The 23,558-nt window shown below is 36.4% G+C and overlaps 2 protein-coding genes across 3 annotated transcripts in view; both read left to right on the top strand.

Moving 5' to 3' along the window:
* ttc39a (tetratricopeptide repeat domain 39A) overlaps positions 1 to 17,741 on the top strand; it is a 25,399-nt gene extending 7,658 nt beyond the window's left edge. For both annotated transcript variants that reach the window (XM_024278095.2, XM_024278096.2), the window contains 17 exons: positions 1,036 to 1,140; positions 5,662 to 5,793; positions 8,632 to 8,672; positions 8,797 to 8,864; positions 8,942 to 9,006; positions 9,108 to 9,207; positions 9,318 to 9,383; positions 10,454 to 10,562; positions 10,642 to 10,709; positions 10,790 to 10,849; positions 11,574 to 11,735; positions 12,014 to 12,105; positions 12,649 to 12,769; positions 14,346 to 14,457; positions 14,545 to 14,659; positions 14,752 to 14,868; positions 16,168 to 17,741. In XM_024278095.2, the coding sequence (XP_024133863.1) occupies positions 1,036 to 1,140; positions 5,662 to 5,793; positions 8,632 to 8,672; positions 8,797 to 8,864; positions 8,942 to 9,006; positions 9,108 to 9,207; positions 9,318 to 9,383; positions 10,454 to 10,562; positions 10,642 to 10,709; positions 10,790 to 10,849; positions 11,574 to 11,735; positions 12,014 to 12,105; positions 12,649 to 12,769; positions 14,346 to 14,457; positions 14,545 to 14,659; positions 14,752 to 14,868; positions 16,168 to 16,282 (1,648 nt within the window). In that variant the 3' untranslated portion in view covers positions 16,283 to 17,741. The remainder of the gene's footprint in view (positions 1 to 1,035; positions 1,141 to 5,661; positions 5,794 to 8,631; positions 8,673 to 8,796; positions 8,865 to 8,941; positions 9,007 to 9,107; positions 9,208 to 9,317; positions 9,384 to 10,453; positions 10,563 to 10,641; positions 10,710 to 10,789; positions 10,850 to 11,573; positions 11,736 to 12,013; positions 12,106 to 12,648; positions 12,770 to 14,345; positions 14,458 to 14,544; positions 14,660 to 14,751; positions 14,869 to 16,167) is intronic.
* A 336-nt stretch (positions 17,742 to 18,077) lies between these two features.
* The window catches only part of rnf11b (ring finger protein 11b), a 17,011-nt gene continuing 11,530 nt past the window's right edge, over positions 18,078 to 23,558 (top strand). Inside the window, exon 1 of the mRNA XM_024278965.2 lies at positions 18,078 to 18,647. Within this exon, the coding sequence (XP_024134733.1) occupies positions 18,525 to 18,647 (123 nt within the window). The 5' untranslated portion in view covers positions 18,078 to 18,524. The remainder of the gene's footprint in view (positions 18,648 to 23,558) is intronic.

The following is a 23,558-nucleotide window of genomic DNA, read 5'->3' as shown; positions in this document are numbered from 1 at the left end:
ATATATATATATATATTTATTTATTTATTTAGGGATACTATCTGGTGCGCACCAGGTAGTAACTGAAAAAAAAATCTTAAAATGTAAGTTAAAAAAAAATCTGGTTACTATCTGGTGCGTGCTAGATAGTAACTCCTGCACACCAGATAGTAACTGGAAAAAAAAATTCTAAAGTTGAAGTAAAAAAAATCCAATCGGGTTACTATCTGGTGTGCGGCAGTTAATAACCAAAATTTTTTTAATTTAGATTTTTTTTTTAATTGTTCTTTACTTTAATTTTTTATTTTGATGTCGCTTTAGGGGCTCTGTAGCTAGTTTGCTTTTTGTTTTATTTCCTTTTGGATCAAACTGAAAGTTTAATTCATTGTTAATAATATAGCTGAATGTAGGAGCTAATTATTTACTCTTTGTGTTTTTAAAATATTTGTTTTTACAGTTAATCAAAACTCTCATTCTCAGCTGATAATCCAGTTTCGAGGATTCAAAACAGGAAAATCCCTCACACGTCCCGTTCTGCTGGAGACAATTGTCACACATTTGTGCGGACAGCTCAAAGCAGTTGTTTCTGTGCTGTTATTGTGAAGCTCAATTTGCTGCGAGTCATATGGCGAAGCCGGCAGTCACCCGCATGTCATTAGCCAGAAGAGCGCGATGCTGAGAGAGCTGCTGTGTCCCGCCGAGAACACAGACGGAAAGCTGCAGCTTTGATGGCATCTCCAGTCGTTTCCCGCTCGTGCTGATTGGATGAAAGCCCAAAGGTCGGCAGATCCGACGCTTCAACTCTGGGATGATCTTTGATTTACGGTTTCAGTTTGGTCATGCTGCAGCGGCAGTCATTTTCTTAATGGACCCTAAAGAAAGTGTGTCTGTGTTTTGATTGTTCCCACAATAAAAACCAAAACATCTGATGTCATTATGAAATTACACTTAAAATCTTAGATTTTGAGCTCAAAGATAACAGTTATTTCCTTTTTTCAGTGTGTAAACAAGTAACCCATCTCCATTTTCCAACGGTTCCTCCCTTTGCTCCGGCAGGTGCTCGCGGTCCGACCTGTCGCTCGCTCTGGAGGACTGCATGGCGGCTCTGGATCAGTTCCTGAGAAATGACTTTGAGGAGGCGCAGGCCCGCCTCCGATGCAGGTGAGGATTGGAGCTAAAAAACCTGATGTGCATCTGATTTGTTTGAATGTGAAGCTGCTCGCGCCTGGAAACAGCCGATCATCCCTGCAGGAGTTCTGCAGAACAGATGGTGAACATCACATTAAATCCGCCTGTTGAGCTTCATGAGCGATTAAAATATCTTTAAAGTTCCCTTTTGTCAGGCTTTTATCTTCGAAAACTGACATCCATCCATCCATCCATCTTCTTGACCGCTGTGTCCCTTTCGGGGTCGCGGGGGTGCCGGAGCCTATCCCGGCTACTGAAGGGCGAAGGCGGGGTACACCCTGGACAGGTCGCCAGTCTGTCGCAGGGCAAAACTGACATATATGACCTAAATAAACCTGCTTGCTAAATTAAAACCCTTAAAGGATTTTTTAAACTTCTTTGAAAAAGAAGTGGCAAAAACATTTAGGATGAAAAAAGTCAAAATAAAAGCAAAAATAATTTGATTTAGGATAATAAAAAAAAAAAATCTGATTTGTATTTTTCTTATTCAATAATTATGAATCTGTTAAAAAATATATCTGTAGCCTGAGTCTAAAAATGGGTTCTAAACACACAAGTGTCTGAATTAAAGAATAAATTGCAAAATAAGTGTGCAAACAAAAAATAAAATCTACAAATAAAAAGAGAAGCTACAAAGAAAAGAGACACGTCTTATTTTATCTATAGCAGTGTGTCTTAGTTGCAGCTTTTCTTTTTATTTGCACTTTTTTTGCGATGGCAGGATTGTAAAGGAAGTTTCAAAGAAATTAATAAAACCCAATTTATTTAAAATAGTTTTATTCCACACTACAGAAATAATCCCCATAGAATAAGTAAAAAAAAGATATAAATTAAAAAGATTAGTCAAAAATTTTGCCATGGGGTAATGGATTTAATTCAAGAAAAAGATTCTAGTCACTAAGATATATTTTTTTAAACTAAGATTTATTTTTTTTAAAAAAAACAAGTGTCTCTTTTTACTATTTTAAGATTTGGTTCGAAGTCTTTAGTCAATTTTAAAGTCATTAGTGGTCATGGGGATTTCCTGACCCCCTGAGGTTGTTTTTTGGAGTCCATCGTTTGTTGACTCTTAGTTTCTGCTTTTCAAGAATATCAAGAATTGTAGAAAAGAATCTTCTTTTCTGCATGAACACTACTTCTTACAGAGAGCTGATTTTAATCCCCTTCAGCGATGCAAATGCAAACCTGTCGAGACAGAAGCCGAATATTTCCACCTCAGTCGCTCATCTTCCTCACAAACAAACCAACCTGAACGTCTGAGGATGCAGCTGTCTGAAAGTGTTTCTGCTGTCAGACTGGCGTTACAGTCATAACTGACACCTTTTCTCTCAGAGGTTTTTGGTTCCTGTCGGTTGTGTTTTTTCTGTGTGGAGTTTGCATGCGGTCAGCGACCCTGTGTGGGTTTCTGAACGGCTTCAGTCCGGGGTGTGGACGCAGTAAAGAATGAAAAGTAAACAAATATATTACGCGGTTCATTTATAGCTAAAGACCTTTGAACGCTACAGAAACGCTCCGGAGATCCATCACCAACATGAGTCAGGGTAAACACTCGAGCACGGCAGCAAAAGGACCATGATATGGGAAGGGATTTTCCTTTGAAATGAAATAATATTTTTTTGGCTTTTTGTTGTTGCAAAAACATTTAATTTCATGTCACTTTGATGCTAAACCAGGGGTCTGCAACCTGCGGCTCCGGAGCCACATGTGGCTCTTCTATCTCTCCATGGTGGCTCTCTGGGTGAAGAAAAAATAAATAAAAGTAATTTTCAAAAAAATTAGAGTTTAGCTTCTGTTTTAGCAAGATGGTAACGTTTTTTGCTAGCTTGTTGTCTACTGGGATTTTTAGGCTAATTTAGAGTCTAGCTTCTATTTTAGCAACATGCTAATGTTTTTGACTAATTTAGTTTAGTGATTAATTTTATGCTTATTTGGAGTTTAGCTAATATTTAAGCAAAATGCTTATGTTTTCTGCTAATTTATTTTCTACTCAAGTTTTTTGGGATAAATTAGAGTTTAGCTTCTATTTTAGCAACATGCTAACATTTTTGACTCATTTAGTTTACTAAGGAATTTAAGGCTATTTTGGAGTTAAGCTAGTAATTGAGCAACGAGTTAGCATTTTTTGTGTGCTTATTTGGCCTCTAATGAGTTTTTTAATGCTAATTTGAAGTTTAGCCAATACTTTAGCAATAGGCTGACATTTTTTTTACTATTTTGTTATCTACTGGTGTTTTTAGGCTAATTTAGAGTTTAGCTTCTATTTTAGCAACATGCTAATGTTTTTGACTCATTTAGTTTACTAAGGAATTTAAGGCTATTTTGGAGTTAAGCTAGTAATTGAGCAAAGAGTTAGCATTTTTTTGTGCTTATTTGGCCTCTAATGAGTTTTTTATGCTAATTTGAAGTTTAGCCAATACTTTAGCAATAGGCTAACATTTTTTACTATTTTGTTATCTACTGGTATTTTTAGGCTAATTTAGAGTTTAGCTTTTTTTTTTAGCAACATGCTAACATTTTTGGCTGATTTCATTTACTGAGGATTTTTTTTGCTAATTTGGAGTTCAGCTAGTAATTAACCAACAAGCTATTTTTTTGCTAATTTGCCCTCAACTAAAGTGAAAGGTAAAAACAAAAAAATCAAATTTTGCGACGTGATAGTTTCTTTTTATATTTTTGCTTTTGTTCATGCCAAAAATACTTCACATAATTCACATTTACTAAAAACAAAAAAAAAACAATGATGTCATGAATGCTAATTTTCTTTAAGGCTAAAGTTTGTCCATGCGTCTCCTTAAAGGTTTTGAACAGTGGAAAATGAGCCCAAATGGCTCTTTTACTTTTAAGGGTTGCCGACCCCTGTGCTAAACTAACTTCCAACATCAAGATCCTTCTGGTATGCAGACGTGTAACAACTAATGCGTTCATTTTCTAGTAATTATTGACGCTCCTCTTTTGAATTACACGACAAAGGCGTGCCTGCGTTTCTAAAGGGATTGTGTTGCTGCTCCTCTTTGCCATCACACTATGAGGAAAGTCTGAAAAAGGCTTCAATGGGACTTTGGAGACGATGCTGCTAACAGCTGAACTCGCATCACAGCTCCGTCTCAAATAGTTTTGCTGCTCCACTTTGTTATTTTTACTTAAGCCGGTCTGACAAACCTGCGGCAGACTCGCTGTAGTCACTCAGCCTGTTCCTCCACCTCGTCTGACCGCCTGTTGTCGCTTCTTCACGGTTGCTATTCTTGTTATGCAGGATTTTTGTTTCCTTTATAGATGCAAGATTATTATTTTTTTCAAATTATTTTAATCAATTTTACGTTTTACACCTCAAAAACGACTCTTGTTTCAAGCAAATTTGTCTTGTTTTCTGTTTTGGAAGAAAAATAAGCTTTAAAAACGTTTTTTTTGTGTGTAATCTTTATTTAAAAAACAATCCAAGTGACTAGATTTATTTCTTAAAATAAGAATTCATAGTAAGACCATTTTTCTTACCTTGCTGGCAGATTTATTTTCTTATTTTATTTAAGCTTTTGATTTATTTCCTGTTTCTACAGTGTAATTGTTCTTCTCTCAATGTTATTATCTAAGAAATGTTCTTAACTTGATAAACAAATTGTGTGTTTTTTTTTAATTAAAGAAGTCATAAATGTTAGCTAGCGGATATACAGGTGGAATATAATGCTCTGTCTCATCTTGGTGGGGTTAATTTAATTTTATTTTTTTTTAAATAATATAATATATTAATGTTTTACAACCTTTTTTGAGCCAATGTACACTTTTCCCCTTGATTAAAAGCCACACAAACATATTCAACTGAAAGTATATTTAAAAAAACAAAAAAACTTTGAAATACAGTAATTCCTATCAAATTGAATCAAATAAAGAACCAAATAAAAACATTAAAACACCTATTATGGATATTCATTTTTATACCTACTAAGTATTCATGAAATACATGTTTTTAGACCAATTAGGAGAAATTGAAAAATCTACAAAATAACATAGTAATATTATATAATATATTATGTAATAAGGAGAGTTAACCATTGATGCAGACGCTTTTTCAGTGACCTGAAACTCATTTAATCCAAATGTAGGTAAGAATGAGAGACGGCTGTCACAGCTGACGGATCGCTCTCCGGGGCCACATGTGTTGGTTTGTGGTGAACAGCAGTGAAAGGTCGCAGAAGCAGACCGACAACATTCCTACACACACCTACCTGTATCTGAACACAACACACTAAGCTCTTTTTATTCCCACATGAAAACACAGCATCACTGCGGCTTAAAAAACATTGGAAACTCGTTTAACGTGCGTCTCTGCTGCTGAAATTCATGTTACGCAAACGCCCCATAAAAGCCATTAGGGAAACAATTTAAGCAGAGGGTGTGATGTGGCGGCGCAGCTGCCGCAGATATAAATAAATGTTTTCAGGTGCCGGGCTGCAGCTGTTCGGTGTTAAAATGGAGATTGCACTTTCTTTTCCTCGCCAGGACGAAAGACAGCATGTACCACGCTCTAACCTACGCCACCATCCAGCAAATGCAGGCCATGATGACATTTGACCCCCAGCACATTCTGGCTGCGGGCAGCACCATGAAGGAGGCGCAGACCATCTGTCAGCGGTGAGACTCCCCCTCAACATCACGGTTAAATACCACCTCATGCTTTGTAAATAAACGGCGAGTAGTTCCTCAGCAGAAGTGAAAATTATGCAGAAAAATCTCAATATTTGTGCAACAATTAGATAGAAATCAGCAGAATTGTGGAACCATTTCAGTGACGTACGGTTAAAGTAGCAAAAGTCTTAAAGTCACACTCCACCACTATTTGTTTCTATTGTAAAATTATGCAGAGTCGTCTTTTAATTATTATTATGCAATTTTTTAAAAAACATATTTTCTGCAGAGTGGCGGGAGCTCATCAGACGTGCTTATCTGAAGTTAGCACTGAAGTTAGATGTGCTAATTTCCCATAAACCCTTTGTTTACAGTCTCTTCCGCTAGCTAAATAGCCCCTCACAAGCCCAAGCTAGCATTAGCATAGCAAAATAAAAACAGTGTGCGATATCGGAGCTATCCATCCGTACAGTTTTGATCCAGATTCCAGCTCAGACGGGGAAAACGAAGACGTTAATGAATCTATTTGTCTGCAAGTGGATGCTTTCGAATTGGAGCGGAGAAGGGAGACTTTGGTCCTATTTGGAGTTACTAAATCACAAACCTGAGCTTTTTCCAAGCATCCTGCTCCTGATTCAACACAATTTGAATAAACAAAATCCTAAAAAATACAGTTTTAATCTTAAAATATGTTATATATTTTCTCCATTATGAGATAAATTCTTGTTAAAATCACAATTTTTATTAGAGTGGGTCTTTAAGTGTACTACAAGTATAATTAGTTTGTAATAAAAGTGAGTTATTGTACTTAAACTTCCTTTTTATTTACTATGTATATATTGTAAACCGAAAATGTTCCAATTTATTTTGAAGAAGTACTCTGTTAGTATACTTCATGGTCTATACTAAGTGTGGGCAAACTGTTGTACTCGTGGGCCTCAAAGGGTTTAAAAATTTGACACAAGGACAGTGTGTTTTGGTAATCTACAAACAAATAATGTGGAATCTGGATGAAAATATACTTGAAAATGGTTTAAACAGACCATTTTTGATTTTTTTTTTTTTTTTAGGTCTGTGAATATTAAGCAAATTTAATTAATGCGTTAATATATATTAATTAACAGTCCTTTGATTTAACTCTGCGGTTCAGGCTTCAACGACATTCTTTAATTGGGTATTATCCCACTTATACCATGACCACGTACAAAAGAAATAAATATTCATTCGGTTTTTAGTACTTTTTTCTTGCTATCTTTGTGGTTTAGATCACTTTTTCACAAAAAGCGGACTATGTGGTCCACTTAGATATTGTACTTAAATTTTACCTGGTAAACCATTGTGATTAATCCTGATTAATCCCAACACTAAAGTGCAATTAATCAGATGTTTTTTTTTTTGTAATTGATTGACAGCAGTAATTAAAAATGTTCTAAATTTGAGTTTCATGTGTGATTTTCTGTTGTACTTGCAGATAAGAAGTGGTCAGCAAATACTGAGACAAATTTTAGCGATTAATCGCGATTAATTTTTTTCCAGGTTTGCGATTAATTAATGTTTTTTACTCGATTCCTGGCCCTAATTGTTTTATTTAAAAAGTGTTCAAAAGTGGTTTTTGTTCTGAAGAGAAATACAGTGAAATGATTATTTAGTCTAACGGACCGTAGTTTGCCCACACCTGGTCTATACTACACTTGTTTCTACACTCTAGTATACTTAATAAAATAAATGTGTACTGCTTTTTGCTAAAGGTACGCCTCTCCTTCTGGACATATATCTCTGACGTAAAGTCCTCCCTTTAGTTTTAGAAGTGTTTTGAAATCTTAAGCTTTAAAGCTCCAGCTTTGGTCTTCCCGTTTCGATCAAATGACCACTTGCAACCGGCGTTGCCAACACACGTCCAATGAAAACTTTTGTAAATGCATGTATGTGCACGTTTCAAGTTCAACACTCTTGAGTTCATGTGTTGCTAGGAAAGTTTTTAAGTTTTGGGCTCTACATAAAAACTGCCATTTAGCCCGTATGGGATTCAAAACCCACATCCGCCATTTTTGTAGTCTATGCCTTAAATCTTTATCGACAATTCAATATTCAGACAAAGTGTCAACACGTTTGTGTATAAGAAGATAAATATGAGAAGAACTTTTTTTTGGAAATCATAAAACAATTAACCTATTTTGAACTTTATTAACAACCAACAAAGAACAAACATGAGCTCACATGCGCCCTCTAGAGTTGTGGGAGAGCTATTGCTCACCTCTAGCTTTGTCAGACCACTAAAAAAGTAATATACGTACCTGAAATACACTAACTGGTGAACAAGGATATATATTTACAATATATTAAAACATTTAGAAAACATTTTACTCTAAAATAGCTGTAATTGAACAGAAAATGCGCAGTTTTGAGCATAAAAATCCTTAAAATGATTAGAATCATACATATAAATTGCATTTGTAGGACAGATAAGTGGTTTATTTTGTTATTATGATTCCTCTTTTAATGGCAGGCAAGGATGATGACGGATGAGACATTTCGTCATCTGCCTCCCCTGACTGCTCGCCTTTGCTCGGTTTGACCTGTAATCGCAGAAAGTCTCCCATCAGCTCACTCTTTTTAGATTGAGGTCAGAGCTGCAGCGTTCTTTGACAGCTGCGAGGGCTGATGGGAAATTTCAAACCTGGTCAGCAGCTGGTTTTGTGGAAGCTTCAGCTCACAGCTCAGCATCCTGTCTTCAACAGAATTAAGCTCAGTCGCAGAGTTTCTAGAAAAAAAACACTGTGAGAGCGGAAATGAAGGGCTGAGCAAGGCTGTATCTTTTCTAAAATGTTTTTCTGTCCTCTGAAGGTTCAGGAAGAAGTCCACGTTCAACAGAAACTTCACTGAAGGTCTGTAAAGTCCTGACACTGAAATCAAAATGTGCTTTTGTTGAAAAGTGATCGATATAGTGTGCATGTGCAGCCTTTTTCTGCTGAGTCATCACTAAAGATGACGATTGCATTCTGCTCACAGAGGAACTCCACGCTGAGGTGTGCTACGCCGAGTGCCTCCTGCAGAGGGCAGCACTCACTTTCCTTCAGGTCAGTGTTTCCAACCTTCACATTTCTGCCTCCTTCAGTTCATGGGCTCATTCCTTGTTTTTTTACATTCCACTCAGGATGAAAACATGATCAGTTTCATCAAAGGGGGAATCAAAGTGAGGAACAGCTACCAGGCATACAAGTGAGAATCCGTCATCTTTAATCTGACTTTTTCCTTCTAAATCGACTTTTTTTAAGCCATATTTTCCTCTTTTTGTGTCACGGCGCTTCTTCACCTCACAGAGAGCTTCACACTATCCTCCAGTCATCTGGATACACTAAGGGTGACAACCACAGACACTTTGAGGGGGGTGTTAAACTGGGAGTTGGAGCCTTTAACTTAGTAAGTAGCAGCTAAAAGCAAAATATGTAAAAATAACCAAAAAGTTTGAATCCAAAGAAAGAGAAGCCAAACGTGATGGGAACCCCTGCTATTTTGTGTGCTTCCTGCAGATGATTTCCATGTTGCCCACTCGGATGCTCAAGCTGCTGGAGTTTGTCGGTTTCTCTGGCAACAAGGTGAGACTTTGTGAGATGATAATGACAGTGTTTTATTTTAAACCTATGCTTAAAAGAGAAGATAAATTAAAAAAATTAACAAACATCCAGAAACATTCCTTAGTACAGCCTTCTACACTTAAAGAATCATTCAGGCCGATTTCTCGATTCATATTTACGTTATGATAAATATAAATGAACTACTGGTTGTTTAGGGTAGTTTTCTTCAACCTTTTTTGAGCCAAAGTACACTTTTTTCTTTGACAAAAATTCTGCGGAACACCATCATCCAAATGTGTAAAACAGGAGAAACTCTGTAGTCTGTATTTAGGTACAGAAACTCCACAATCTCGCCAAAATGTTTGTAATAATTTTCCTAAATGTTGTAATAGTTTTCAATAATAATTTTCAACTTAATTAGTGGAAATTTTGTTTATGTAGTTGTTTTTCCCATTAATAATTTAGCAATAACTTTATTAATATGCAATTTTATGTGATCGTACAAAAAACTATAATATATTCTTTCTACAGAGTGATTTTTTTATATATTTCTTTAAGAGCAATCTATTTTATATGATCAAAAAATGCTTGTTTTTAACATACAAAAAAACATAATCATGTTTATGTTCAATTGTAACAACACAAAAAGTGAACATTTTTATTATTTTTTATTTTGTCTTGATACAAAATGTAACTTTAACAAAAATGTTTTATTTATTTTTGGGTGAATAAATTGTTTTACTTTAGTATAGAGCAGAGGTGCGTCACTTTAGCCCAATGCATTATGGGAGATGCAGTCCTAAAGCTGACGCTGATGTTGGAAACCTCTGAGCTTCATTATTTTGCTCCCTTTTTCCACGGTCTGACACCAGATCCTGCAGGAAAATACACAGATAAACACAAATTTTAGTTGTTATTTTTGTTGGAGCTGTGCGACTTTTGATTGGTCAGACTGATGAGATGATTAAGCTTCCAAGAATGATCTTTAGTTATATTTTAATGATGTGATAGATTATTTTGTATATTTTAAACATACTGACTGAGCATGTTCATGTTGACTAAACTCCCCTCTTGTGTGTTTTTCTGTGCAGGAGTTTGGTCTCCAGCAGCTTCATGAGGGCTCTGCAGAAGGAACCTTCAGGTCCTTCTTGTGTAACATGCTGCTCCTCTGTTATCACACATTCATGAGCTTCATTCTAGGTGAGTTTACCTGCACACATGCTGCTACAAACCTTCAGAAACACAGATGAGAGCGCTTTCTGACTGTGTCTTCTGACAGGAACCGGAGAAGGAGACGCTGAAGATGCAGAGAAACTCCTGAAACCATATCTGGAAAAATATCCCAAGGTCTGACAGAACGTTTTCTTCAAAAGACTTCTTCATATAAATTGTTTTTTTTTATCCTAAATTTGCTATTTTATCCCCAGGGGTCCATCTTTTTGTTTTTTGCTGGTCGAATAGAGGAGATCAAAGGCAACCTGGATGGGGTAAGAGTTTTTTCTGTTTGAAAAAGGATTGAAGTACCATCGTATATGGAGCTTAATTGAGGCCAATATTATTTTAAAACATATTAGTGTTTAGTCAAAGAAAAACCCTAAAATTTCCTAAACTTTTTGCTATCTACAATAGACTTAATTATTTTCAGCTTCAAATGTTCAATTTTTTAGGATTTCAAGACTCAAAATTTTAATTTCAAAACTTTTTTTGTCTGTTTTAAATCTTTTTCTGCTTTCAACTCTTTTTTGTTTCGTTTTCAAATCTGAAAATTTCAGTTTCAAGACTTTTGGCCGTGTTTGGGCGAGGCTAACACGTCTGTCACAAATGATAAAGAAATCTCCTTTTGCAGCGTCGGTGTAATAGTTGTTTTATTTGGGTTTCAAATAATATTTGCCCCAATTTAGCTCCACATCATTACTGCAGCGTCTGTGTTTGTTCATGACTTTGGTTTAGTGAGGATGGAGTTGAGTCAGGACACCTCAGAATGGAACAAACAAATTAACAAAATGTGCTTTGTGACACATTTATGAAAATGAAACCAAGTTTCACAGATATATATTCACATTAATATTATTACACTGGAACAAAAACCACCAAATTGTGATTAGTGGGTATAATTCTTTAGGCTTGAGCTGCACTATTTCTGCAGAGACGTACGTGTGAATGATTAATGAGGCGTCACAGCAGCCGCTCAAACCCCTGTGCTCCTCTTAGGCTATCAAGCGCTTCCAGGAGTGCTGTGAGGCCCAGCAGGAGTGGAAGCAGTTTCATCACATGTGCTACTGGGAGCTGATGTGGTGCTTCACCTACCAGAGGCACTGGAAGATGGCCTACTTCTACGCTGACCTGCTTAGCAGGGAGAACTCCTGGTCCAAGGTGGGAAATAAAACTATCAGCATCATCTGATGACAAGCTGTTTTCTTTGGGAGGAAGTTTACTGCTGTTTCCTTCATCAGCAGGTTTTTAGGTTTGCTTTTTGTCATTTAACTTTTGTAAAAGGAAGCTGTTTTATAAAAAAGTAACTTGTGATAGGTAAATTCCACCATGTTTAAGAGTAAAAGGGTTTTGTGTCTTGAAAATGCATAAAGACATTATTGATTTTTCCTAAAAGGGGAGAAGGTTTTGTTACAGAAAGCACATTTTGTGTCCTTCAGGCCACGTACGCGTACATGAAAGCAGCTTACCTCAGCATGCTGACGGAGGATGATTGTCTAACCTTTGGGGAATCTGCTCTAACTCTGTTCAGGTAGGAAAGCAGATGCTGCTGAAAATACTCTCCAGACGTTCTCACTGTCATTGGAGAGATTCTTAAACTCTAGAAAAAAAAAAAAAAAAAAGTTCAGGATAAAATTAAGTTTTTAAATCGTAAATCGTGGAAGAAAAAAATCACAATCAGACTTTATTGTGTTCAATTACCATGAAATAGAACCTAATTTTACAAATAAATGTCTGAAATGAATGTAATGCAAATAATTAACAAAACAGAGAATTTATTTGGCTTTAATGTTAGATTATTAGTCTTAAAAACATTTGAATTTTTGATTGTAGCTTTTCTAAAAACCCAAAATGTCATGAAACAGAATTATTTTACAGAAACGTTGAAAAAAATGTTCTAAAATTTTTATTAAAAGTTGCAAAAACTGTTTAAAATGACAGAAAACTGATAATAATTTCAAGTTCCTTTTAGTTTTTTTTAATCAAATGATTTTTTTATATTTGGTTTTGTCAGCCTCTGAATACCAATACATATTTTACATAATAACAATGTCTCGTCTGCTTTGTGATCCAGGCAGGTTCCTGGGCTGAAGCAGAAAATCGCAGGGAAATCTTTACCGACGGAGAAGTTTGCCATCAGGAAAGCCCGCCGCTACCTGGCAGAAAACCCGATTCCTCTTCCTGTCGCTCCTCTGGTCAGTTCGGATTCATGCATCTGAGCTGCTTCTGGGTTTTCTAGGAGAAAAAAAAACTAAATGAACAAAGCAGGATTTAAGCAGCGAACAGCAAACTAGGAAAACAATAGAAATTTGACACATTTTAGAACAAAATGTGGACAAAATGAGTAAATAATCCTCAAAAACCCTCATAGAATCCAAAACTAGCCCTTATTCTTAGAACATAAATTAAATTTTTAGTTTCCAAAATAATGACAATGAATGCCAGTCTAACTTGTTAATGAACTTTAAACCACGGTTTGGGTCACAAAGCCCAAATGTTCTATATCACTTCTTTAAACAACCTTTTGCTTCTTCATCTGTACAAAAACAAGCACTAAGCGGTACACTTTCTCTTTGAACTGATGCTTTATTTAACCTATGGTGATGATCAGCATTTATATCACTTTCCTGTGCAGCTGCAGTCGAGATCGGTGTCGGCTCAGCCATGTTACCGTGACAACGCACCGCACCACACATCAAATAGTCAGCTTTTTGAACATAACAAGAATAAAGTACTAAAAATTGGTTAACTATTTGTTTCTTTTGTAAGAGACTGTGGTATAGGCCGGATAATTCCCTTCACATTGTGCATTATCAGAAATTAACACATTTCACTGAAGTAACCATCCGGCGTGCATTAATTTCCGATAATGTAAACTTCATCGGGCATTATCCCTTACTTAAAATGATATCCTTAAATTTGAACCAAATGATAAATTTTGGAAATTTTTGTTATTTTGGGTCTTAAATCAAGTTTTTCTATTTTCTATTCTAATGGAGTAAAATTATAATTTTGTTAGATCCTAGCTCTTTATTAGACAAAACAAAATCTCTACTGTATTGATTTTGAGAAAAGCTTGAAAGTTCAAACAGCTTAAAAATAGTAAATATCTTAAATATTCTAAAAACAAAGTTTTATATATTTGCAAGATGAAATAGCTCTTTTAATTAGTAATTTATTTGTTTATTCTGCAACTGTAAAAATGCAAGACGTGTTAATATTTTTATATAGTTTGTCTAGAAAGGCGGCAGATAGAAGTCGGCAAATAAAAAAGAACAAATGTTTACATTTCTACAGATTGTAAGACAAACTTTCTGCTTTTTATTAGATTTATAATAGCAGAAAATTAATAAAAATCCTCCAGCTGCTCCTCAGACTCCCGAAACTTCAGTCTTCATGTTTTAATCTTCATGTTAAATCAGAATCAGAAGAAACTTTATTGCCAAGTACGATTTTACACATTCGAGGAATTTGTCTTGGTGATGACGGTGCCTGTATCAATAAATAAAAACAAAATTAAGAAAGAGAAGAAAAGGAAATATTACAGCATAAATATATATACACAATTTGTAGCTGTAGTAAAAAGACATAAAAAAACAGCATAAAAAAAGGAAATTACAAACGTAATTATTTAGCTGCTGATTTTGAAGTCTTAATTTCCGTTTATGAAACTGAATTATGTGAAAACAATATTCCATTGTAATTAAAGGATCTCCATGAACCTTTGTGTCTTCAGAAAATGACCGCTTGCTGTTTGTGTTTGTTGTTCAGGAGATGATGTACATTTGGAACGGCTACACAGTCATTGGAAAACACAAAGAGTTGACGGAGGGCATGCTGGCTACTCTGGACGAAGCACAGGCCACGCTCGAAAGCTCCCCAAGTATGCAAAAACACTCACTTTTTTGTATGCTTTTATTAATTTATGTGATTTAAATAATAAATTCTGTTTTACTGTATCTTCCATCAGGGTCAGAGTACTCCACAGATGACCAGTGCTTGATAAGCTTCTTGAAGGGCCTTTGTCTCAAACACTTGGGGCACCATGAGGAGGCTGAGCACTATTTCACTCTCGTCCTCTGCAAGTCAGTCCTCCCTTCAGTAAACACTAGTGTGGGGTTGGCTAGGTTATCACTGAAAATCTAAAAATCTGTCTTTTTTTTGTTGTTTTCTGCAGTGAGGGTCAGATCAAATATGACCACTACCTGGTTCCCAACGCTCTGCTGGAGCACGGTCTGCTGTGTCTGGAGCAAGGCAGACGAGCTGAAGCCATTAAGCTGCTAGAAGCAGCAAAGTGAGTCTTTTATCCCACAAAGCACTCTCACAGAAAATCATTTTTAAAGGCCGACTCTGATAACAGTTGTGTTTTTGTTTTTTTAACATGTTCTTGTGGCATTTTTCTAAAAATGAGGGACATTTATAAAGGAAATTAAGCTTAAACTTAATTTCTAAGTGTTAGATTTTCTGCACTTTGAGGCGCACTTAGTTAAACTACTTTTTCAAAAATGGACGATGCACCTTATAATTCAGAGTAGTGCAATTATACCAATTACTTATGTTACGGTCACAAATACAAATGTAATCGGGAGACATCAGCTAAATTTCATGTCACTGCCTAATTTTTTTAATGTCATTGACTTGATCCTCAATGTGGGCGGCAACCATCAGGTGTGCAGAACGGCCTACATTTTATAAACTCCTGGGCTATGATGATTTGTCGCCCGATTATTTTTTAATGGCGTCTTCCCCACCTGTCAATGGGCTGCCACTGCATGACATCACAATGTGCCCCGGCAGCGACTGACCAATGTCAACTTTTAGAGAAAAATCATTCGATCGCTGTAAAACGTTAACTTTTTCTCTTTTTCCTAAAAAATAAAATCATGTGAAGTATACCACAAACTAAGTGGACCACAGAACACATTTTTGATATTTTTCTGTTTCACTGATGTTACCAAGAAACCTCCACGGCCGCCACTTATCGTGTAAAAATGCAACTTCCCCCTTCCGATTACAAATACTGCCACGTAGCCTTAATGCTTCTTAAAGTTGGCCGTTCCTTATAAAAGTTCAGACATAGATCATTCATTGACTGTGCGCCCTGAAGTGCTGAAAATACAGTTTTCATTTATTTAAATCATTATGAATCAGAAGCAGATGAAAAAAATGCAGTTTTAAAAAAGATTATGATGTAGAAAATCCGCTGGGCTCCCTTCTTTAAGCTCTCAGCAACGGGGAGGGGAGGGTGGAGTTAGTACATGCCAACAGTCCCGCCCACATTTCATAGATGAATATCTACTGAACTACTCCTGCTTTGCAGAAACTATGTCCTAGAAGATGACAAGTTTTTTTAATTGTGGCTAAAAATTACATAATCATGGCTAAAAGAAAGCAGGAAACTCTTTGAAAATAGGTCAAAAGATGATTGAAGTGGTTCTTTGCTATGTTTAAGTAAAAGGTTTTCCCTCACGCCATATTTAAGCAGAATTTTAGCATTTTTTTTCTTCTTTTTTAATAGAAAAATATATGTAAAATGCTTCTCTTATACGTTGATTTATCAGAGTAAATATGTCATTAAATGTATCTATTCCAGAAACAATTTCAAGAATTACTCCATGGAATCCCGGACACACTTCCGTATTCAGGCTGCTTTGCACAAGGCCAAAGCAACAGAGGAGAATGGAATCCACACGCCCTCAAGCCCATAATGGACCGAGGACGGGACACGAAGGCAGAACCATCTCTGTTTCTGCATCAGAGCAGTTCTGCCTGTTAGCAGTTTAAGTGTCTTCATCCACAGCGTAGGAGGAAGAGGGAGGATACTTTTTCTTGCGTGTTCTTCCTTATAGATGAGCTCTGTGGCTGATTTACACCGGCAGATTCGCTACGTCCTCTTCCACAAATACCCATCCGTTCATTCAATGTAAAGATCCAATGAGAAATCGAAAATATGCTTAGAAAACATCAAGCTTCTGCATCTATTCTGGGACCATCCACACTATAGATGTTTATTCAGCTTTTTTTAACGACCTCCAAAGGACAAATATATGCCCAGGTTCATCTGTTATTCTTTTATTTAAATGCACATTTAAGTTGCATATTTATCAAGAATTGATAAATATGTGAAAAGAATTGGGAAAAGGGAGAATTTTGCTAATCTTCCCGTCATTAAAGGAAAATTCTTCCTGTTTATCCTTATAAATTTACAAAAATGAGCCTTAACACAAACAAAAAACACAGACTGCAGCCCCACTGAATCCAGTACTTGGTTCAATAGTCAGATTACATTATCTGTGAGGTGTATTTATTTAGAAAAGTTTTACTGATCAAAGCTACTGACCAACCAAGTTCTGAAAGTTGGAGAATTTAGATTTGTATCATTTTATTTTTAATATTTTACTTGAAAATTCAAAGGCAGAATTTTCTTCTCGTCTCTCCCTCTAAAAAGGTTTTAGCATATTTTATTACTTTGTAATGTTCGCATTTCCACAATTTAAATGACTCTATCAGGACAATTGTTGTTTTTAAAGTTTAAAGTTTTCCCTCCTGTTCTCCACTAACCTTCATGAGCACACAGACCGCGTCTGCCTGCTGCATGCAATAGTTGTGGTTTGCTCTGTTTTGATCAGCCGATCTTTCCTGGAACCTCAGAAAAAAAAAGTTTCAAAATCTACATTCTGTCAAATCTGTTTGTAAATAGGCTCACCTTTTTGATGATTAGTGGTTTGGTTACTAGGAAAACTATTCTGCGTACATGCAAAAGTGTTCAAAAACACTTGAATGAGATGGTGTCATGTGTTGCAATTAGAGCACGGCTGCTTTAATAATAGATGAGTACGATTTGGGATCCAACTGATGTCTCGGAATCGGTTTCAAGTTGTCTTTTTAATGGTGATGGAAATTTAATGTTATTAGTTAGCATCCCAGTTGCGGTCAGTCGCCAGAATATTACCGTTGTGTATAAAACGTTGCTTTTTAGTGATCGATGAAGCTTATTTTTGTTTTGGCCTCGGGTGGCAGACGTAGCTGTAAAAAGAAAATCTAACCAAACCATGTTGCTGTGTTTACAGACGCTGAATGATAGCATGACTGTCTATTGCAAAGAATGACTTCTCTGTAAATGTCACTGTAATTTATAATAAAGTATTGAGAGCAATTAAATGTCTATTTTCTTGTCCCTTTTCTGTTTTTTCAAATACATTCAAGTGATATTTACCCAACAGCGTCTGCAAATATTAGTAATCATAAATGCTACGATGTGTTTAAATTATATGTAATCGAATTAAATATTTTTGGTTCTAGTAGTTTTTTGATTAATTTATTTTATTTGGGCACCAGGTTAAGTTAATCTCATATTATGAGGACTTGTTTATCGGTTTAAGCTCTCTGTTTATGTTTTCACCATCGGACAATGTGACTGCAAACATGATTGGCTCTCAAATGGACCAGCTCTGACGTAGGTGGCAGCCCGTTGGTTGAATCTCCGAGGGGGCGTTCCCTAGTGGTGCTACATCACCCTCTTTTGTCGTTACTCAGCAGCTGCCGTGGAACTGGAAAGTCCCTAACAGTTGAATAGGTTTCAGACAGGAAAACTGCGGCTAAAACCGTCATTTTAAAAGAACTCTCGTGATATTTGTTTCGCGCCGTTGTCAAATATGAGATTCATGTCGCCTGTTTGAGCCGCGGTTTAGTTTCGAAGCGAATATTTACCCGAGCGCTAGCTTAGTGTTAGCGGGCTAGCTCTTTGTAAGGCTAGCTGCTAGCTTGGGGATGTGTTGTTGTTGTTGAGGCAGGCAGCCCTCCCGTCGTCTGGGAGAGGGGGATCCATCAGCTGTGGATGGAAATACGCCCTTCCCAGACACCGATTTAACTCCGCGACAGGAACCGGGGAGATTTGGCTGTGGTCAAGCGACTGAACTAGAGGGAAGGGTTCGATTCTAGGGGAAGGAGATGGGAAATTGTTTGAAATCTCCGACTTCTGATGATATTTCTTTGCTACACGAATCCCAATCGGACCGGGCCAGCTATGGAGACGCTGCTGACCTCGATCAGGAGCCCCCGCCCCCTTATCAGGTAACTTTAAGTTTTAATAAGAATGTAAACATTTATTGTAGCTTTTTTTGTTTTTTATCTTTGGGAGCAAACAATCAGTGGCTGTACAGATCCAGCATTACCGACTTATCCGTCCCTCCACGGCATTGAAACTAATCCGCTTTGTTTTGTCCAAGGACCTGTCTCTGAGCATGAAGTCAGATCTCCAGAAGAATTTTGTTTTTGTTGTGCCTTTATTAACTTTCTCGTCTGGTCACCTCCAGCCAACACCTTTTGGCTCACCGAGTGGCCTTGTTTCCCGAATAAGATCCTCCACGGCAGCTGATGGTTTAAATAGAAGTCAAACTTCTGTGTGGAGGTGCCCTCAGTGATGTTGCTGTTCTTCTGTCAGACTGATAGACATTTAGATAGCAGTAAAGTCAACAAACCCTTTAGACTCAAATATTTTCTAGAATCTGCAACAAAAAATGTGGATTAATCTTTAAGTATAAACAATTTTTGATATATAAAATCATTGCTGTGGATCAAATGTGTTTAATTCTTGTGTTTTTGTGTCATTTAACAGATCAAGCGGGATTTAGTTTAGTTATAGCCTTTGCTAAATGACTGTTATGGGTAAATAAGGGGGCGGGGGTATAATTTGTTAGATTTAAATCCCCCAAAATAAACGCAAAGGCTTTAAATGTCCTATACATTCACAGCTGCAATGACAGCTGATTGAGTCCACATTTAACCCCCTTAATTAATGCTTAGTGGTATGAATCAAACTACTTTGGCTCCAAAATTACCTTAATAATATCTACTTTAAAGCAAAAGCCCAAGATTTTTTTCGTAGTTGAAAAAATAACTTAAGGCATGAAGGGGATAAAAGCAAAACGGAGCATCATGTGTCTCAAATATCCATCATTTTCATTGGTAAAATGTAGAGTTTCAAGTTTTTCAGATTACAAAAGATGGGGAATAGAGGGACAAAACACTGAAAAAACGAGGGGCTCATCTTTTTATTTTTTTGTATTTTGATTTGGACAACAAAAGAGATAATACATCTACAGCCATGATAAACTGCAGAAGTCCTTCCATGTTTTTTAAATGAGACCGGAATACACAAAGCAGATTTTACCTAATAAAGAAAGAAGAAAAATAAAAGAAAAAATGGAAAAAATAAAAATAAAATCCACTTGTGTCAGATTTATTTATTTTGGGGGGGGTTCTTAATGAAGAAGTCAATTTTTTCATCCGAAATTGGATCTGGGCAATAAATCGATTTAATCAATTCATTTCAATTTGTTGTTTGGACAATTTACTTTTGGGAAAATTTAGATTGAATTTTTCTCAACACTCCGCTTTCTTGGGCTTGTTGGTTAGCGGGGTTCACCCGACTCTCGCAAAGTAGAGCTGTGAAAGCGGCAGCTAGCAAAGCGGAGCTTACTCCACGAGGCAGAGAGGAAGAGAAATAAAAAAAAAAAAGCTGGTTTTGCGTTCACAACTTGTATTTAGTTGCACTTTTTCCAAAGAAAATAAAAGTTAAGAGAAAAAAAATTGGTTAAAATCAAATTTTATTTTGCAATATCACCTAGCTCAGGGACGAGCAAACTGTTTTACTCGTGGGCCACAAAAGGATCCAAAATTTGACCGAAGAGCCGGACCAGGAGAAGATGCCTGGCATATTTTGGCAATCCACTAAAAAATAACATGGAATTTGGATGGAAACTGGAGTTCTGATTAAAAATTGAAATCTAAATTTAAAAATGAAACATTTTGGAATTTTTTTATTTTAAAAACTGTGGCTGCTGTTCTTATTTTGGTGCCATTTGCACCAATGGGTTGATCATCCTCAAGGAAAAATGCAAAGTTAGAGGAATAACTTCCTGAACCTAAACAAATGTCATTTATTTTTCAGTAATTTATAGGGAGACGACGGAATTAAAACATTATTAAAACATTATTAAGGATTATGAATTTGATTTAATACAGTTTAGCAGGCCAGATTATATTGTATAACATTTGGCCCCTGGGCCGTAGTTGGCCAATCCCTGACCTAGACCTATCCTGAATATTTCTGAGAATAAGTCCAAATATTGCTCAGGCATTGAAATTTAATTGTTTTAGTGGTGCCACAACTGATTATTTTAATAGTCGACTAATCACCAAATATTTTTTCCGATTAGTTGACTAATCAGGTCATGAGCTAACTGGAAATAAAGCTCGCATCTCAAGCATCATTCGCTTTAAACCAACTAAAAACTAGATGTATAACATTACCTGCTATAATGCTAGTGTGAATGCTATAAGTTGAATTTGACCGCTGAAGATGCTAGTGCTGATAGCTGAAAACGCTGAAATTGATAGCTAAAAATGCTGAAGCTGCTAGTTGAAAACGCTGAAGCCGATAGCTAGCTAAAATTTTAGTTAAATGCCAAATTAGCCTAAAAAAACGTAATAAATGCCAAAATAGTCCATAAAGCTGGAATAATACCATTATAACTTTCAACTTTACTACACTCTTGACTCCATATATATAAAGTAACAACTAATCGACTATTAATTTAGTCATTTTAATAGTCGATTAGTTGACTAATCATGGCAGCCCTAAATTGTTTTATTCTCATAACACTAAGAATAACTACAGAAGTTTTAACTTAGTCTTACATTTCAGAAACTGTACAAAACCGAGGAGTCTTAGAGCAAAGAGGTATTGGAGTGTTGAAAACATCCACTCAGGGAGCTCTGGACGTCCTTCCAAAATGTCTTTAAACTGAGGCATTCCCAGAAAATATGATATTGGGGGATAATTAAAGGGACTCGTACTCAAATGTTTAAAAATGAAGGATGCGTATGTGAGAACAGAGCGAGGAAAACCCGCTGCAGTAACCGATGCACGCCTCAGCATCAGGTTTCTGTAAAAGCTGTGTTTTCCACAGTTAGGTCCATTTCTCATAACCCATCAGGGCCGGATAAATGTGCGTCAGGAGCACTCGAGGAGCAGACTGTTGGCAGCCTTTTAAAAGAAAGTCAAAATAATTGAATTGAAGCAAAGTCAGCTTTAACCCTATAACGCCTTAGACACAAAATCTTTAACGTACTGTAACTTTTCAACCGTTAACACGATAATTCCAGTAGATTCTGAAGGAGAAAAGCGGCTCACGCCGCTTTTCTCCTTCAGAATCTACTGGAATTATCATGTTAACAATTAAAAAATTCCCTCTTTCTTGTTCTTGGTATTGCATCAAAACTTTTCTCTTTTTTTAAGTATAAGTGGCATTTAGGTCAGCCAGCTGTGATATCACAGGAACACCAAAGCAGTGTTCAGTCAGTGGAAGAGCTCTCACCCCTCCATTGTGTTGGGAAAGTCTTTAAACAGTGCAGCGTGTTCATACCAGCAGCCTTTCATAAGAGGGTCACGTACTCGATGAAAGTTCCTCATAAAGGACTCTTTCAAACTTGCCAACGTCTCCCTTGTGACCACAGTAAAAAGCTCCTTCACGGCCTTAACCCTGCTGTAGAACAGTTTTGTCTACTTAAGTGTGGAGATCAACACACTGGAGCCTGAAGCTGAAGTTTTCCCATGATGCTATGGTGCTATTATCCTCCAGGTAACCATCACGAAGACACGGGGCTGAAAACACAGAAATCATTCATGGGGTCGGAGTCTGTTCCGTCTGCTATCAGGAGGGATGAACACTAATATTTGCACAATATCAGTAACGGAAAGCCAAGTATCGTGTTGGTAGAGATGAAATCTCTGCAGAACGAGTGTGTCACCGACCTCAAGCGTGATGACCAGACGTCGCCATGTCAGCCTTGTTATGACAACAGCTGTGTTTACCTGTTCACCATAAGGACTCACCTGTGAGTCACCAACCAAACCACCTGGAACTCTGACGTTTACTGTTCTGCCTCAGTATGTTTTTATATGTTAATTTTATAGAGTTAAAATGGAAAATAAAACAAAGGTTTATCTATAAAAATAGCATAATATTGGATACATTAGCAACAATTTAATGTAAAACATGCTCAATTTTTCAATTCCCGTCAGAGAACTCCACCATAAACAATCATGTATTTACAGATTTAAATAGAAATGAGGCCAAAAAACATCCAAAAGCTTTAGCAATGGTTTTAATCTCCTTCAGAGCTTTGAGTTGATCGAAATATTTCTAACATTTCATTTTGAAAGCAGGTGACCTCTTTAACCCACCAGCTTCAAACAATCATTATTATTTCTTGGTTGAAGATGATGGTTTAGGACAGGGCCTTCTATCACAGTAGTATGTCTCTAAATTACATATGTCAAAGTCGAGGCCCGGGGGCCGGATCCGGCCCTCCGTCTAATTCTATCCGGCCCTCCAGATCATTTTTATTTTATTGTGATTAATGACCCGATGTTATCTTACGCTCATTTTTAACTTGTATAATTTTTATTAAAATATGTTTTTATGGACAGTAAAATATTGAAAGTTATTTAAGGTTTAAGTTGATTTATTCTGGAATAATATTTCTGCCTTTTTTTATTCATAGTTATGTTAAAAATTTACGTTTGTAAAGTTTTAAAAATTAGCATTCTGCTAGCTTTATTGATTATTTTGGCATTTACTAAGATTTGTTTAGGCTATTTTGGAGTTTAGCTAATATTTCAGCTACATGCTCGCTGTTTTGGCTAACCTAAGTATTTTTTTTTTCTTTTTTTAAGCTAATTTGACATTCAGCTAATATTTTAGCCGGAATCAGCTTCAGTGTTTTCAGCTTTCAATTTCAGCATCTTCAGCAGCTAAATTCATCTTACAGCATTCACACTAGCATTATCGCAGGTAATGCTATATATCTCATTCATAATTATGTTAAAAAGTTATGTTTTTAAAGTTTTAAAAATGTAGTTTTAGAGTGTTTTGGATTTTGCCCCGTGTGATTGAGTTTGACACCCCTGGTCTGGAT

The sequence above is a fragment of the Oryzias melastigma genome, linkage group LG4 (genome assembly GCF_002922805.2).
Source record: "Oryzias melastigma strain HK-1 linkage group LG4, ASM292280v2, whole genome shotgun sequence".
Lineage (NCBI taxonomy): Eukaryota > Metazoa > Chordata > Actinopteri > Beloniformes > Adrianichthyidae > Oryzias > Oryzias melastigma.
This window is presented reverse-complemented; position numbering and strand designations above follow the sequence as displayed.